The sequence below is a fragment of the Chionomys nivalis genome, chromosome 11, assembly GCF_950005125.1.
Source record: "Chionomys nivalis chromosome 11, mChiNiv1.1, whole genome shotgun sequence".
In the NCBI taxonomy this organism is placed as follows: Eukaryota; Metazoa; Chordata; class Mammalia; order Rodentia; family Cricetidae; genus Chionomys; species Chionomys nivalis.
In genome coordinates this window covers 20332461-20350609 of record NC_080096.1, presented here as the reverse complement: position 1 = coordinate 20350609, position 18149 = coordinate 20332461, and the positions used below count along the sequence as shown (strand labels likewise).

The 18149-nt window shown below is 44.3% G+C and overlaps 1 protein-coding gene across 3 annotated transcripts in view; it reads right to left on the bottom strand.

Annotated features, from left to right (window-relative positions):
- Window positions 1-3102: 3102 nt before the first annotated feature.
- Gmeb1 (glucocorticoid modulatory element binding protein 1) overlaps window positions 3103-18149 on the bottom strand; it is a 37868-nt gene continuing 22821 nt past the window's right edge. For all 3 annotated transcript variants that reach the window (XM_057785236.1, XM_057785237.1, XM_057785238.1), the window contains exons 6-10: window positions 17150-17307; window positions 13244-13375; window positions 12313-12450; window positions 6815-6937; window positions 3103-4560 (exon numbers count right to left, since the gene is read on the bottom strand). In XM_057785236.1, coding sequence (XP_057641219.1) covers window positions 3863-4560; window positions 6815-6937; window positions 12313-12450; window positions 13244-13375; window positions 17150-17307 — 1249 coding nt within the window. In that variant the 3' untranslated portion in view covers window positions 3103-3862. The remainder of the gene's footprint in view (window positions 4561-6814; window positions 6938-12312; window positions 12451-13243; window positions 13376-17149; window positions 17308-18149) is intronic.

The window sequence follows — 18149 nt, the reverse complement described above, 5'->3', positions numbered from 1 at the left end:
TAGTTCCAGGACAGGCTCCAAAACCACAGAGAAACCCTGTCTCAAAAAACCAAAAAAAAAAAAAAAAAAAAAAAAAAAAAAAAACAAGAGCTATGTGTTGTGTGGCACATGCTTTAATCCCAGCATTTGCGAGGCAGAGGCAGGTAGATCTCTAAATTCAAGGCCAGGTTGGTCTACAGAGTGAGTTCCAGAACAGCCAGAGCTACACAGAGACCCTGCCCAGAAAGAAAGAGACAGACACAGACACAGAGAGAAAGAGAGAAGGGGCAAGAACAAGGCAACAGGGCAGGGGTCAAGCAGGAAGATGTGCTAGACAAAGCACACAATAAGGGCTTTTTGAAAAACACCTGGCAGGAAAAGTCCAGAGATGCACCTCTACCAAAGAAAGCCCAGCCACGCCGTAGATGAAGCCCCAGGCCCATCTGATAGTTACCACCTCAGGTGTGACCCCACTTTCTCCAGGGCTTCGAATAGACACTCTCACTGATGAGGGCCTGGGTCTTCCAGCAGCAGCAGCAGCAGCAAGCAGGACTGGAGAATTACTCTTGTATACATAGACCAAGTATCTGAAAATAAGTGTGCCACTTTCTCCTAGGAACTGTCTCAGATTTGCTGAACCTCATTCATACTCCAGGCTGAGACAAGTGCTTAATCCTCTGTCCTTAACCCCAGGCCAATATAGTCCATAGCTACAACTCACCCCAACACAATGATTTGATGTAGTATCTTGCTAGGGGTCGCTTTACCTCTGTAACTTTGCCAGCCTGCCAAAACCTTAGAACTAAAGTCTTAGAAAGCTTCTCAATGCTTCAGATAAAACAAGGTTCCAGAAGAAACCAAAGACGTTGACACGCAGTAAAGTGCAGAAGAGGTCTGGGTCCTTGAGAACAGGGATTGTCTGCATGGTCAGTGGCTAGCACAAGACCTGCATCTTCATGGTTCTTACCAGGGCTTCGGTGGCGCAGTCGGTTAGCGTGCAGTACTTATACATAGACTGGACTTATAAATGTTTATTTAATGAATGGCTAGAGAAAAGATAGCTACCATCAAGTCAGCCTGAGGAGTAATTTCATTGCAATAACTTGCATGTGTCTCAACCCATCTGAAATGATCTAGACCAGGGCTGGGAGAGATCTCGTCCTCACGAGTACCACAGCAGCTAGCAACGACAGCAATCGGAAGACCAGGAAAACAGCCACGCTCGTGTAACCCACCTGCCAGAATGTTGAACGTAAACAGGCTGTCCCAAGAGGACGGCTGACTTTGGAAGCACGAAGCTCACACAAACTTTTATGCTCCAGTTGTGACAGCAAAGGGATGGACCTGAGTGAGACTGTCCCAGGTCTCCAAGGCTCCTCTGGGAGAGAGAAATGACCTAGAGAGCACAACAGGAGTGAGATGTGGCTTTCTAGGTTCAAGTAATAGTTTCAGACAGCCTGAAACCTTTAGGGCTGGCAAGATGGCTCAGTGGGTGAGGATGCTTGCCACCATGCCTGGCTACTGAGTTCACTCCCCAGGCCCCCCACGGTGGAAGGAGAGAATTGGCTCCTGTAGGTTGTTCTCTGACCTCCACAGACACCATAGCAAGCTCTCCACTACACACACACTCTCTCGGATAAATAAGTGTAATAAAAATTCTTATGTATTAACAGAAAACCTAGGCCGGGCGGTGGTGGCGCACGCCTTTAATCCCAGCACTTGGGAGGCAGAGGCAGGCGGATCTCTGTGAGTTCGAGACCAGCCTGGTCTACAGAGCTAGTTCCAGGACAGGCTCCAAAACCACAGAGAAACCCTGTCTCGAAAAATCAAAAAAAAAAAAAAAAAAAAAAAAAACAGAAAACCTAAGGAAGCCAGAAATAAATTCCAGTTTCTTCACTAAAAATGTATAAAGGACCAAAAGCTTGTTCAAAACGGATTTTTTTGAGACAGCATTTTGTGTATCCCAGGTTAGTCTTGAACGTGCTACAGGGCTGAGAATGACCTTGAATTTCTGAGCCTCCTGTCTCTACTTCCCAAGGATCAAAGGCTTGTGCCACCATGCCCACTTTATTCGTGGTGAAGACTGAAGCCAGAGTTGCATGTGTGCCAGGTGAGCACTTGACACACTGAGCTCCGTCCCCAGCTCAGTTAAATATTCTGAAAAGTCCAGTTTGAAGCTAAAATGCATCTGAATGGAGTTCAGAAATCTCACTCTTAGGGTCTTCAGAGAGACCTGAGGGCGTTCTGGCTATCTATGGCCATCAAAAAGATGGGAGGACACAGTTCTCAGTTGCTTTATAGTTTCCAAAACCTGCAGATAGGAAGATAGGTTTAGGCAGGCATTCTCTCTTTGTTTAAATAGAAACTAAGGTCGAAATTTTACTTTTAATAATACTACTACTACTAATAAATGCTCCAACTCCTAAACTGTATGCTTTTCCAGCCTATTTAAGTCATCTGTAGAGTGTCTATACTTTCCCTATTACAGTGAACAATATAATTAATTAAAGAAATCAGAAACGGGTAATTAAAGAAATCAAACTGTTCCCTCTTCCCAAACACTGAAGAGGGTCAAAGTGAAGGGACTGCAGCATGGAAGGTGACCCAGGTCTAAACGTACAAACAGCATTTAGGAAAAAGCCCCCGCCCCCAAACATTACTGTCACAGACATTTCTTTCCCAGGGAGTTTGGCTCACTCAGGAGACGTCTAGTCCATGCCTCAGGAAAGGCTGGAGGTGTTTCCAGTCGTCCCTGCCAAGCCTAAGTCTTTTTATGAGCTCAGTATCTCCCAGAAGCATCTGTGGCATAAACAGAAGTGACTCTCAAAAGCAATGAAGGCAGGCAGGCACCTGTCACTGCTCTCGACATCAGCCAAAAAGCTGCAGAGCGTGGGATCCGGGAGACTGAAGGATGAAGAGAAGGGGAAGCACCAAGTGAGGGACTGCTTTTGGTTCCAAAGCCGAAACAGGTATACACACACCACACCACACACACCACACCACACACACTTGCGTGCAGGACTCCCAAAAATGGCAGCTGGTCTGCATGAGGAACTCTTCCATCCCTGGAGTCAAGAAACAAAAATGATGGCCTTGGAGCCCCATCTCATGACAGTCACAGTCCAAGATCTAGAGCAGTTTATGCCACATCACAGTCTGCAAAGGAATGGACTAAAAATCCTTGGAGAGGAGGGTGAGGGCTTTGACAAGACTGGGGGCAAGGTGAGCTATCCCAAAAGCACAGCTGTGACAATCGCTTGTTTGCTGTGTGCCATTCTGCATATCACTGGCCTCTTCTCAAAATGGTACCCAACCCTCAAAGAGCTCGAGGGGGCATCAGATGCACCTCTGGAAGATCACGCCTTGCCCCCTCCTTGCCAAAGAACTTCCCCATTTAAGTGGCTGATGGCATGCTACTTCCCAGTCTAAGCAGAGTTCAACTTCCTTTTGTTTGAGAGTTTTGCACTGGTCTCTGAGGCCGTATCCAGGATACGCGAGAGCTGGCCGTCTTCCAGTGCCAGGCCTGTGCTCCAGAGTTTGGTCAATACATCTTTACAAGAGTGAGCCCATGCAATGTGTATACAGACAGACTATTCTGGAAAGGGTTCCTGGTTATTTTGACACCTCCCCTAAAAGCAATACCTTCCTCGGGGTAAGATGATTAGGAGACCGGATGACCTGTTCCTAACTTCAGGAAAGGTAGCTTGTTCTGTCCATTTGTCAGTGACGGGTAGGAGGAACCCAACATTGTCAGTTACAACGAGATTTTTGTAGTTTGTTTTTTTTTAAAAAAAAGGTTCTATGTGGAAATGAATGGGACAATGATAAAAATAAACATAATTAAAATTCCAAACCAAAACATAGCTCTTGGCCCCATCCCCAATTAGTCCTCCAAGACCACAATCTCCACATTGTGGACTTGATGCTGGTGCTCTCCCATCTCAGCCACCACTTTCTCCTCAGTCCTCAGCTCTGTCTCCAAGATGACTGCTTTGCCCTCATTGTCTTCAGCCTCAGGATCTGGGGCTGGGTCAATTTCAATGATGGTCTGCCCATCCTCCGAGGAGCTTTCCACTGCCTGGATTGCTGAAGTCAGGCCAGACTCCATGGCCACCAGCTCCACAGGGCTCACCATCGTGGCCATATTGCCCAGGGTACTGCCATCCTGCATAGTGGCAGAGCTTAGCAGTGCCAAGCTCGACGAAGGGTGGATGGTCACTGTGTCTGGTGAGCTGTTCTTGGCAGAGGAAACCACCGTGGCATAGCGGAAGAGCTGCGGGCCAGAAGGCAGCGTGTGGACAGTCACAGGATTGGAGCCCTGGCTGAGAGTAGCCACTGGAATATTGCCCATGGAGAAGGACTGCCCCACGGGGGTGATGGTGATAGGAGAGATAACAGTAAACTGAGGCTGCTGCACAGGAGAAGGGCTCAGGACAGTGGTGGAGGCTGGCCGCTGGAGCCGGGGTCTCTTTGGAGGCTTCGGGGTGCTCACAGGCATCAGTACCACATTCTGAACCGTCTGAGATTTCAGTCTAGGATCTTGGGCTTGCTTTTTTTGCTCTTCCAACTGCCGTTCCAAGTCTAAGAGGGAAAAAACAAAACAACATCCAAACAGCTAGACTTAGTGGGAAAAGATGTCATCGAGGGAACACTGACCAGGGGGTCGGGGACACAGGATCCTGTCATGGCTTTACACTGTGTGGCCTCAGGCAAGTCACACCAAAGTTTCTCAAATAACTTATGGAGATGATTGATTTTTTAACCTTTTAGTAACTGCACTTAATGGTGTGATCATGAGTGGGGCAACAGTTCCGAGTCTATCAAAACTGTGGTCTTACTTTACTCAACCCCACATACTCCTCTGCATTTTTTCATCTCTCGACAAAATACAAATCAAAGAAGCCTCCCATGGTCTTTCCTCCTTCCACAAGCAGGTGATTTACACGCTCCCATGGTCTTTCCCCCTTCCACAAGCAGGCGATTTACACACAGGGCAGGAGCATATTAAGGACATGCTTTAGCACTGAGCCACACCTCCCAATATACACAGACACAAATATATATTTTTAATTAAATTTATATTTTTAATTATTTGTCTTGTGTGTGTATGCATGTGTGCACGTGTGTGTGTACATGTAAGAGTACACACCCTGGCCTCTGTGGAGGCCAGAGAAGGTATCAGATATGCCAGAGCTGGAGTTACAGGTGGTTGTGAGCCACCAGATGTAGGTGTTGGGAACAGAACTAGGACTCTCTGGAAGGAGGACGTATACTCTTAAAGTAATGCTGAGCTGTCTTTCTAGCCACACCTACATCTATTTTAAATTGTACACAATTATGAGGCATAGCATAACATTTTTGTTTTACCTTTTGTGGTTTGCTCATGTGTGTAAGTTTACATGTATGAGCACGTATATGTAGATGCATGTGCAGAAAGAGGACTAAGTGTTTATCTCCTTCAAGACACAGTATCTCATTGGCCTGCATCTTAGCAATTAAGCTAGATTGGCTGGCTCACTGGCTGACTTTATCAATCACATCTATCATTTAAGAACATTTAAACTGGTGGTTGGAGAGATGACTCAGAGGTTGAGTATTGGCTGTTCTTCCAGAGTTCAATTCCCAGCAACCACATGATGGCTTACAGCCATCTACAATGGGATCTGATGCCCTCTTCTGGCATAGATCATCATATATATAAAATAAAATAAACCTGGGGGCTGGAGAGATGGCTCAGAGGTAAAGAGCACTGGCTGCTCTTCCAGAGGTCCTGAGTTCAATTCCCAGCAACCACATGGTGGCTCACAACCACCTGTACTGAGATCTGGCGCCCTGCTCTGGCGTGCAGGCATACATCGAGGCAGAATGTTGTATACATAATAAATAAATAAATCTTAAAAATAAATAAATAAATAAATGAAATAAACCTTAGAGCCGGGTGGTGGTGGCACACACCTTTAATCCCAGCACTTGTGAGGCAGAGGCAGGCGGATCTCTGTGAGTTCGAGACCAGCCTGGTCTACAAGAGCTAGTTCCAGGACAGGCTCCAAAACCACAGAGAAACCCTGTCTCGAAAAACCAAAAATAAATAAATAAAATAAACAAACAAACAAAAAAAAAAAAAAAGAAGGGGGCTGGAGAGATGGCTCAGTGGTTAAGAGCACTGCCTGCTCTTCCAAATGTCCTGAGTTCAATTCCCAGCAACCACATGGTGGCTCACAATCATCTGTAATGGGGTCTGGTGCCCTCTTCTGACCTGCAGGCATACTTACAGACAGAATATTGTATACATAATAAATAAATAAATTAAAAAAAAAAAAAAAGAAGAACATTTAAACCAGCCAGGTGCCGGGCGGTGGTGGCGCACACCTTTAATCCCAGCACTTGGGAGGCAGAGACAGGCGGATCTCTGTGAGTTCGAGACCAACCTGGTCTACAAGAGCTAGTTCCAGGACAGGCTCCAAAACCACAGAGAAACCCTGTCTTGAAAAAAACCAAAAAAAAAAAAAAAACCAGCCAGGTGATGGTGGTGCACACCTTTGATCCCAATAGAGGCACGTGGATCTCTGTGAGGTCCGGGACAACCCGGACTACAGAGCAAGTCCTCATGTATATAGAGCCAATATTTTACCAACTCAGTCAGCCATCTCCCCAGTCATAATTTATGATTATGACAATGGAAAATGTACAAAATCCATAGTTAGCAAAAACAGCCACATTAATAATGTAATAAAAAGGAAAGCTGATTCGTGTCTCCTGCCACCAACATTCCTAAATTATCAGAATAACCTAGTGACACATCAACCCTCCAAAGAAGAGAGGTGAGTCCACGTACCTGCCAGGGTATAGAGAAACTGCCCCTCGCTCTGTTCCACTTGCTTCCGTCTGTTGTCCAAAACTCTCTTGACTGTGTCCATCAGGCCAAATGTATGTGCCACATTGTTTAAAACAGCAGCATCTATTGGAAACAAAGCACAGGCCTGTAGAGTCCAAACAGCCCCTGCCCTGTTGTGCTAGTTATAGATCTGAGAGAACCAGGAGCCCAGAGTGGAGCTGCGAGCTTGGGAGATGGAGGCAGTACAATTGGGAGTTCAAGGCTAGCTTAAGCTACAGAGTGAGCTCTAGGCCATGCTGACCTATAAATCACACCTCCCCTCACCCCCAACAAGAAAAAAATGAAGAGACTATAGAATTCTCTCTTTTTTTTTTTTTTTTTTGTTTTTCGAGACAGGGTTTCTCTGTGGTTTTGGAGCCTGTCCTGGAACTAGCTCTTGTAGACGATCCGCCTGCCTCTGCCTCCCAAGTGCTGGGATTAAAGGCGTGCGCCACCACCGCCCAGCCTTATAGAATTCTCTTAAACACAGTTCAATAATTGCTGTGGTGGTGCTGGTTTTGAGAAAGGATCTTGTTGTCCAGGCTGCTCTCAAACTGGCCAAGGATAGCCTTGAATCCTACACTCACATCTTTTGCCATACCTGGCAATTTTAATATTTGTTGGTTTGTTTTATGAAACAGGGTTTTTCTGTGTAACCACTGTCCTGGAACTTGCTCTGTAGACCAGGCTGGCCTTGAACTCACAGAGATCCTCCCGCCTCTGCCTCCCAGTGCTGGGACTAAAGGTGTACACCACTGCTTGGCTAGCAAGCTTTTTAACCCAGATTTACCACATCTATTTAATGTGATTTTGTAATGTATTTGAAGATCTTCCTACAAGCGGTAGGGTGCTTGCTTAGCATGCTGGTCTAATCCATACCATTACAAAGACAAAAAGCAAAAATACATAAAAAGGTGAAATAAATAAATCTTTACGCCCCCCCCCCCCAACAGTGTTTCTCTGTGTAACAGCCCTGGTTGTCCTAGAATTCATTTTGTAGACCAGGCTGGCCTCAAACTCACTGAGATCTGCCTGCCTCTGCCTCCCGAGTGCTGGGATTACAAGCATGTGCCACTATCACCCGGGAAAATCCTTCTTTCTTTAAAAGAGATTTATTTATTATGTATACAACATTCTGCCTCCATGTATGTGTGCAGGCCAGAAGAGGGCACCAGATCTTGTTATAGATGGCTGTGAGCCACCATGTAGTTGCTGGGAATTGAACTTCGGATCCCTGGAAGAGTAGCCAGTGCTCTTAACCTCTGAACCATCTTTGTAGCCCAAAATAAATAATTAAAAAAAAATACAGGCATAGTGATGTATGCTTTTAATCTCAGCACTTGAAAGGCAGAGGCACACAGATCTCTGTGAGTTTGAGGCCAGCAGGTCAACACAGCAAGTTCTAGGAGAGCCAAAGTTAAATAGTAAAACCCCATCTCAAAACTAACAAAAAGGGGCTCCAAAACCACAGAGAAACCCTGTCTCGAAAAACCAAAAAAAAAAAAAAAAAAAAAAAACTAACAAAAAGGGGCTGGAGAGATGGCTCAGTGGTTAAGAGCATCACCTGCTCTTCCAAAGGTCCTGAGTTCAATTCCCAGCAACCACATGGTGGCTCACAATCATCTGTAATGAGGTCTGGTGCCCTCTTCTGGCCTGCAGGCATACACACAGACAGAATATTGTATACATAATAAATAAATAAATATTAAAAAAAAAAGTACAACAAAGACTAAACCTTGCATTTAGTTATAAATTCTGACCCATGGTTTGGAAACACGATGGTAAAAGCTGGATGTGGTGTCGGAAAACTCTAGCTGTATCTATTCTGGAGGCTGAAGCAGGATAATTTGAACCTAGGAGCTCAAGATCAGCCTGGGCAATATGATGAGACTCCATTTCCAAATACAGGCCAGGTATGATGGCTCATCTGTAATCCTAGCATTTGGTGAGGCTGAAGTGAGATCACTGCCTTGAACTGAAGGCCAACCTGGGTTATAGATTAAAAAAACCACTAAATGGCTGGGTGTGGTGGCACTTTCCTTTTCCAGAACTCAGGAGGGAGAGACAACAGTGAGGCAAGCCTGGCCAGGACAGTCAAGGCTATGCAGAGAGATCCTATCTCAAACAACAACAACCACAACAACAACCACACCACACCCATACTCATCTGCACCCTCAGTCTCACCCACTGCAACAGTTACTCTGGGTTTTCCTAGAATTCTTTTTTTGTTTGTTTGTTTTTCAAGACAGGATTCTTGGAACTAAATTTGTAGATTTTGTCGACCAGGCTGGCCTCGAACTCAGAGATCTGCCTGTCTCTGTATTCGAAGTACTGGGAATAAAGGTGTATGCCTCTCAGTCTGGTCTACAGAGCTAGTTCCAGGACAGGCTCCAAAGTTACAGAGAAACCCTGTCTCAAAAAAAAAAAAAAAAAAAAAGAAAGAAAGAAAAAAAGTGCGTGTCACCACCCAGCTTCCTATAGTTCTTTGTACTCACCAGATACTGTCTCTCCAAGATCTTTGTTCTTTCTGCCTGTTTCTTTCTCCTGGCTCATTATATGCCTAACTTCCAAAATGCAGGTTTGTGTTCTAAGTTCACCGCCAGGCATCAGAGGCCTTTCTTTCTACTATGAAAACAAGTAGCACAGCTTTCTGTATTATCTGCTTGGGTTTCATTCCAAACACAGATTAATTTAAACCAAGATGGGAGTTTGTTCTGATAGAACACTTCCTTGACACATGCAAAGCCCTTTGTTTCCTCTCCAGGGCCGAAACAATAAATAGAGCCAATGAGATGGCTCACAGGTAAAGGGCTTGCTGCCAACCCCAAGGATCTGAGCTTGACTCTTGGGACACAAAGGAGAGAATAAAAAAATTGCAAGTTGTCCTCTGGCCTCCACATATGAACTATGGCATGGATTGCATTATCCCCCTCCACGTACGCACAATAAATAAATAAATAAATAAATAAATAAATAAACAAATAAATAAATGTAAGTAAAGCTGGATTTTTGTGGTTCAGGCCTCTAGACACAGCACTAAGCACGGGGAGGTAGGAGGAATTCAAGGCCAACCTTGGCTATATAAAGTTTGAGGATAGCTTGGGATACTTGGGACCCTATCACAAAAAACAAACAAACAAACAAACAAAAAAACCATACTGAAGCTGGGTATGGTGCTTTACAACTTTAATCCCAGCATTTAGGAGGCAGAAGCAGGCAGATCTCTGTGAATTCCAGGATAGCCAGAGAAACCCTGTCTCAAAAAAGAAAAAAACAAACCAAACAAACAAACAAGCAAATAAATCTTAAAAAAAAAAGTCAACAACTAACAAGTTTAAGAATTCAGTGAAGGGGGGCTGGAGAGATGGCTCAGCGGTTAAGAGCATTGCCTGCTCTTCCAAAGGTCCTGAGTTCAATTCCCAGTAACCACACGGTGGCTCACAACCATCTATAATGAGGTCTGGTGCCCTCTTCTGGCCTTCAGACATACACACAGAAAGAATGTTGTATACATAATAAATAAATATTAAAAAAAAAAAAAAAAGAATTCAGTGAAGCCGGGCAGTGGTGGTGCACGCCTTTAATCCCAACACTCGGGAAGCAGACAGAGGGAGAGCCTGGTCTACAAGAGCTAGTTCCAGGACAGGCTTCAAGGCTACAGAGAAACCGTCTCAAAAAAAAAAAAAAAACCAAAACCAAAAAAAAAAAAAAGAACTTAGTGAACAGGGCTAGAGAGATAGCTCAGAGGTTAAGAGTACTGGTTGCTCTTCCAGAGGTCCTGAGTTCAATTCCCAGCAATCACATGGTGAGATACAACTATCTATAATGAGATCTGGTACCCTCTTCTGTTGTGCAGGCATATATGCAGGCAGAACACTGTATACGTAATAAATAAATAAATCTTTAAAAACAAAAAAGAATTCAGTGAACAGACAGGCGGGCAGTGGTGGTGCACTTTAATCCTAGCACTCGGGAGAGACAGAAACAGGCAGATCTCTGTGAGTTCGAGTCTATAGAGTGAGTTCCAGGATAAGCTCCAAGGCTACAGAGAAACCCTGTCTCGAGAAAAACAAAACAAAACAAACAAACAACAACAACAAAATGAATTCAGTGAACATACAAACTGTGAGGCCTCATCATAACCCTATTTGTATGAAAAAGATACCCAGTCCACAATTGATGATTTCTTGATTGAAGGTTGATGTGATAGTTTCCAGCTGTCACCTCTGGGCTGGTGGTCCTGGGTGCTATAAAAAGGTAAGCTGAGGGGGCTGGAGAGGTGGCTAAGTGGTAAAGAGCACTGGCTGCTCTTCCAGAGGACCTGCATTCAATTCCCAGCAACCACAAAGTGGCTCACAGCCATCTAACGAGATCTGGCGCCCTCTTCTGACCTGCAGGCAGACCTGCAGGCAGAACACTATACATAATGAATAAATCTTTAAAAGAAAGACCTGGAAACATACAATAAAGTCAACCCTTCCCTGACACATTCCCAAGCTGCTTTTGTTATGTTGTTTTACCACAGTAATAGAAACTTTAAAACAACATAATTGAAAAATAAAAATAAAATCTTTAAAACAATAAGATATTGCTGTGGGATAATGCTCTGGTACACTGTAAAGATTTGCCCCTCATATTGGTTTAATGAAATGCTGATTGGCCAGTAGCCAGGCAGGAAGTATAGGTGGGGCAACCAGACTAGGAGAATTCTGGAAAGAAGAAAGGCAGACACAGAGGAAGAGAGATGAGAAAGACAGCCAGCAGTGGTGGCGCACACCTTTAATCCCCATTTAATCCCAGCACTCAGACGACAGAAGCAGGCGGATCTCTGTGAGTTCGACGCCAGCCTGGTCTACAAGAGCTAGTTCCAGCTCCAAATCTACAGAGAAACCCTGACTAGAAAAACCAAAAAAAAAAAAAAAAAAAAGAATGCCTCACTGAGGAAAAAGTACAAAGCCAAGTAGCTAAACATACCAAACCAAAGTTTAAAACCCAGTTAATTTAATGCCACCCAGCATGTGGGAGGCAGAAGCAGGTGAATCTCTGTGAGTTTGAAGCCAGCCTGGTCTACAAAGTGAATTCCAGAACAGCCAGGACTGTTTCACAGAGGAAACCCTGTCTCGAAAAATCAATCAACCAACAAATAAATAAATGAACGAATGAATGAACAAATAAAACCCATCAATGATAAAGTAAAAGAAGACTGGGGCTCTACCTCAGTAGAAGAGTGCTTGCCTAGTATGCTGGGGCCAACTTAAATCTCTAGGACCACATAAATGAACAAAACACAGTCATGAACCATGAAAAACAATTACTTAATTTTTACAAACTTTACTTTCTTATTTGTAAAATGAAGAGAACGGTACCTCTGCCTCAGAGTTGTGGGGCGAACAGGAACCTGAGCACAGTTGTGAATGCTCAAAGAAAGGAAGGCTAGTACCAGGCTCAGTGCACTTACCTGTGACCTGGAAGGGAGCCTGCAGGAGCCGCTGCTGAACACCCCTGAGAAGTTCTTCTATCTCCTTCTGTATATTACAGACGACCTCCTCCATCAACCCTACATCAGCTATTCCTTTCCAGAACATCAAAGTGTCCTCTGGCACAGAAGGGAAAAGACAGAAGGTAGACATTACCAGATACCTCAGCATGTATATAATGCTAATTTCAATTTGAAAGGATTTTATGCTAAAACATGAAAGACTAGCTGTGTCCATGAGTTGGTACCTAATTATTAGCCCCTTCAGATACCAGGGGCTTGGGATAATTGCTTCAATTTGTCATGCCCTTGACTTGTTATGATTCTGGCTATAAAAACAGACATCTTAGTTCAATAAAAATATTCAGTTAAATATTAAATAGATATTTAATAATTAAGACTAAGTATTACTTGATTAAATTCAATTTTAATTTTGTTTTCAGTTAGATAGGATTTAATTTCATAAATGTTAACTAATAAAGATATTAAGCTAACTACTAATTAAATATATTCCCTCTAGTTCTACACTAAACCAAACAGCTGGGCAGGAAGGCCTGTAGTTTCCCTAGGGTGATGGCTAAGTCTCTTCAGGTCTGTACACAGCAAATAGCAAGAGAATCAAATAGGCAACAAATATTTATTAAATAAATGATCAAAAGGATAAAGTGGGGCTGGAGAGATGGCTCAGTGGTTAAGAGCACTGGCTGCTCTTCCAAAGGACCTGGGTTCAATTCCCAGCACCCACATGGCAGCTCACAGCTGTCTGGATGATTGCTCGGGTTAAAAGGAGCCGATTCCAGCTCTAGTTAGTATTCATGTTTACGAAGACGTCTGCTCTGTGCATAAACAAGGTCACAAACCCATAGGAGGACACAAGCTACAGGAGGAATACATGAGCTACACAGAAAAGTACCTGAAATTTCTTCAGAGTCTTTTTTCATGCCCTCATCTGTGGCCATGGTGACAGCAGCAGTGAGAGCTGAGTTCCACTCCAACCCAGCCTCTTCCATGCTCTCCTCTGAGATGGCAATCTGTGTGATGTTACCTAGCAGAGTCCATTAGAAAGAAAGACAGTCAGTTTTATGAAGAAATTCACAGTTATCCTCTCTCATACTCACAGCAGAAAGACCTTGTGATTCTAACATGATGCCTCTTCCCTATGTGTCCATAGTTTAAAACACAGATCTCTAGATAAGCCAGGATGGACACTGAGTTTTCTAAAGGAAACTTGCCTTGCTAAAGAAAAAGCTTTAAAAAAAAAATTTGCCGGGCAGTGGTGGCGCCTTTAATCCCAATACTTGAGAGGCAGAGGCAGGCGGATCTCTGTGAGTTCGAGGCCATCCTGGTCTACAAGAGCTAGTTCCAGGACAGGCTCCAAAACCACAGAGAAACCCTGTCTCGAAAAACCAAAAACCAAAAAAACAAAAAACAAAAACCAAAAAACTTCCAAGGGCAGTCTGCTTCCCAGTCAAATGTCTTTGAAAGTGACTGGGGGTAGGTGTGCCTGCCAGACCACCAGCTCCAGACTTACTGAGGATGGGAAAGACCTAGAATCATTTAAAAGAAGTGTATTTGTCATGAACCCTATTATAGATGTGTTTGGTAGTAAGCATTTAGAATATTTGAAGCTGTTACAGCTAATGAATCAACCTGGGATGAGAAAGCAAGAGAAACAGAGACACACACATACACACAAAAGAAAAATCAGAGAGGAGACACATGAATAATAGAACAGACATGGAACTGGAAAGACAGCTCAGTGGTTAAGAGCACATGTTGCTCTTCCAGGACCAGTGTTCAGTTCCCAGGACCCATGTCAGGCAGGTTACAACTGTCTGTAACTCTAGCTCCAAGGGTATCCAACTCACATGTACCCACACAGACATACAGACAGACACATATGCATACACAAGCACATAGCCACACAGATACACACACAATTCAAAATCTTAAAACACACTTTACCTTTCGACTATCTCTAAAAAGCTGAACAAAAACTGAGAAAAATCAAAGTGGCTCAGACACATGTGAGCTCTATACCGGAAGATAGCAATAACCAAAGAAATAGTACAACGTGGACAATCAAGCAAAGTTTTGACAAATAAAAAGAAAGAAAATCATTTTGGAATATTCTTCATTTTCTACGTAAAAGAATCAAATACATGAAAACTCTCTGCCAGGCACTTTCCTGAAAGGGCCTTTAGGCTCCAAGAGATTTGGTTTGTAACTCACCTACTGATTACTCTCAGAATATGAGAGTTCACCAAAAAACAAACCAAAACCAACCCTACAAAGCCATGTGAGGTGAGTGAGGACTATAAATAATTCCAGCATTTGGGAGGCTAAGGCAGAAAGGTCGTGAGTTGGAGGCCAGCCTGGGTGCCCTCATCCCAAAGATCTCTAACAGCAGCTGAAACGCCTTTTATGCCACTGGGATGTCTCCAGAAGCTGTGATTAATCCATCATAATTCATATTCATATTCTCCCTCTCCCCCTCTTACCTAGATAAGAGGGCACCCCAGACCAAAATTCAAAAGCACCAAAGGTCAGCTGAACAGGCCTGAAACCCAGGACTCTCGGGAGCAGATTCAGGGACATCCTAGGCCAGCTTGGACTACACAATCAGACTACATATCTTTATTTTTATTTATTTTTTTAAATTTTTCGAGACAGGGTTTCTCTGTAGCTTTTGGTTCCTGTCCTGGAACTAGCTCTTGTAGACCAGGCTGGCCTCGAACTCACAGAGATCCGCCTGCCTCTGCCTCCCAAGTGCTGGGATTAAAGGTGCGCGCCACCACCACCCGGCTCAGACTACATATCAAAACAAACAAAATCAAAGCAAAACAATAGCAATAACAAAAAACAGAAGGTAGGCCCCATGTTTGAGCTGGACAACACAGCAAATTCCAGGCCAGCCTGGGCTCTCTAGGAAGACTCTGAGGGCCTGTGCACCCACTTTACCCATCTGCAAGAAAGTCTAGGTTGGCAAACTGGGGCTCACTCAGGTGAACTTCCTAATTCAGGCTCAGCCCAGACACTGAGGTCTGGCCTCACAACATTTGAAGCTGTTAGCCACTCTGAAGTACCTTTCAGATCTTATCTGCCTCCACTCAATCTTGGCACGCCTGGAAAGTGGCAGCAAAGTGAGAGTACTGAGTAAGCCCTGTGAGCACAGGACGTCTTTTTAATACTTGGTACAAGAAATGAGAATGTGAGCCGGACAGTGGTGGCGCACGCCTTTAATCCCAGCATTTGAGAGGCAGACAGAACTCAGTGAGTTCGAGGCCAAGCCTGGTCTACCAAGTGAGTTCCAGGACAGCCAGGGATGTTACAAAGAGAAACCCTGTCTCGAAAAAACAAAATAAGAAATAAGAATGCTGGAAATAAGGCAGGTGGTGGTGGCTCATGCCTTTAATCCCAACACTAAGGAGGCAGAGGCAGGTGGATCTCTGAGTTTGATGCCAATCTGGTCTACAAAGCAAGTTCCAGGACAGCCAGGATGACACAGAGAAAGGCAGTCTCAAAAACAAAAACAAACAAACAAACAAAGATTGCTGGAAACAGAAGGTAGAGACAGAAGCACAGACAGTACTAATGATGATGATACTGAAAAAAGAAAAGAAAAAACACGGTAAGAGTTGGCCAATAAGAATCAGTTAAGCCGGGCTTTGGTGGCGCACGCCTTTAATCCCAGCACTCGGGAGGCAGAGGCAGGTGAATCTCTGTGAGTTCAAGTCCAGCCTGGTCTACAAGAGCTAGTTCCAGGACAGGCTCCAAAAACCACAGAGAAACCCTGTCTTGAAAAACCAAAAAAAAAAAAAAAAAAAAAAAAAAAAAAAAAAAAAAGAATCAGTTAAAAGGGGCTAGAGATATGGCAGATATGGCAGTTAAGAGCACTGGCTGCTCTTTCAAAGGTCCTAAGTTCAATTCCCAGCACTCATATGGTGGCTCATTTGTTTGAAATCTGGTGCCTTCTTCTGGCCTGCAGACCTACAAGCAGGCAGAACTCTGTACACAAGGAAAGGAGGGGAGGGGAGGGGAGAAGAGGGGAAGGGAGGGGAGGGGAGGGTAGAAAGAAAGAATCAATTAAAATAGACAGGCATGCTGGGCATAGTGGCACATGCCTTTAATCTCAACACTCAGGAAGCAGAAACAAAAGGATCACTGGGACACAGAGAAACAATGTCTTGAAAAACATCCCCCAGCCGGGCAGTGGTGGCGCACGCCTTTAATCCCAGCACTTGGGAGGCAGAGGCAGGCGGATCTCTGTGAGTTCGAGACCAGCCTGGTCTACAAGACCTAGTTCCAGGACAGGCTCCAAAACCAGAGAAACCTTGTCTCGAAAAACCAAAAAAAAAAAAAAAAAGAAAAGAAAAACATCCCCCAAATAGAGAAAGAGAGAAACCAGGCATGGGTGATTTCAAGCCTGTGTTCCAGGATTCTAGAACAGAGAATAGCCATGAATTTAAAGTCAGCCTGGGCTACACAGTGAGTTCCTGACCAGCCTGGGTAACAGAAACCTAGTCTCAAACCAAACATGAGTCTTTTAAGAGGAAAAAGGGAATTCAGGGCTTAGAGTCAGCCAAATTGCTGACAGGAACGGGAAACCGGGGACACCAGGCATGGCGGTTTATGTTTGTGATCCAAGCACTTGGGAGGCAGAAACAAGGAAATCACAGTAACTTCAAGTCCAGCCTGGGCTATGTGGTAAGATGGTCTCAAAAGCAAACCAAACAACAAAAGCACAAGGGAGAAGCGATGAGAAGGAGAGAAGAGCTGGCGAACACAGTGGCTGCCCGGGCGGTTTCCTACCCCCTACCATCGGCCGAGGTGGGGGTCTGCACCACACTTGTCTGCTGGCCTGGCACTGGCGCCCTCGCACTGCTGATCAGAAGGTCAAACTTGGTACTCCTGCAGGTATTGGAGCAAACTTTGTCATGCTGGTAAAAATCAATCTGCCCAGAGTCCATCATTTTCCTGTAGAGAGACAAGAAGCAGTTCAGCCCACATTTCACCTACTAGAACTGTGAGAAATGAGTTCAGACGAGGACCATCTGCTGATTTCATGGTGATTAGAGAAGTCCAATATCTGAAGTCATAAAACTGAAAATTCTAATTGGAATTATCAAATGTTCATTGGTCCTTCCCTCATTGACCACTATTGACCACTACTTCTCTTCTGAGCTTCCTCGACAACAAGCCTTAGATTAACTAAGAATGTCAAGAAAGTCATTAAAACCCAAAGCTGAAAGTCCCAACACTTCGGAGGCAGAGACCCTGTGCGTTCAAGACCAACCTGGTGTGCACAGCCAAGTTCCAGGCTATCCTGAGCTATACAGTGAAACCCTATAACAAAAATAAAACAACCACAAGCCCGGCAGTGGTGGTGCATGCCTTTATTTCCAGGCCTTAGGAAGCAGAGGCTGGCAGATCTCTTGAGTTCGAGGCCAGCCTGGTCTACAAAGCAAGTTCCAGAACAGCCAAGACTATACGGAGAAACCTCATCTCAAAAAAACAAAACAAACAAAAATAATAAAATAAAATTTACAAAATTAAGTCTCCTAGAAGTATTATACAACACTGATGAAAGGGCTGGAGAGATGGCTCAGTGGTTAAGTGCACTGGTTGCTCTTCCAGAGGTCGTGAGTTCAATTCCCAGGAACCACATGGTGGCTCACAACCATCTGTAATAAGATCTGGCGCTCTCTTCTGGCGTGTGGGCATACACGGAGGCAGAATGTTGTATACACAATAAATAAATAAATCTTTAAAAAAAAAAAAAAACAAACACTGATGATAACAAACCCTTTCTGGAAAAT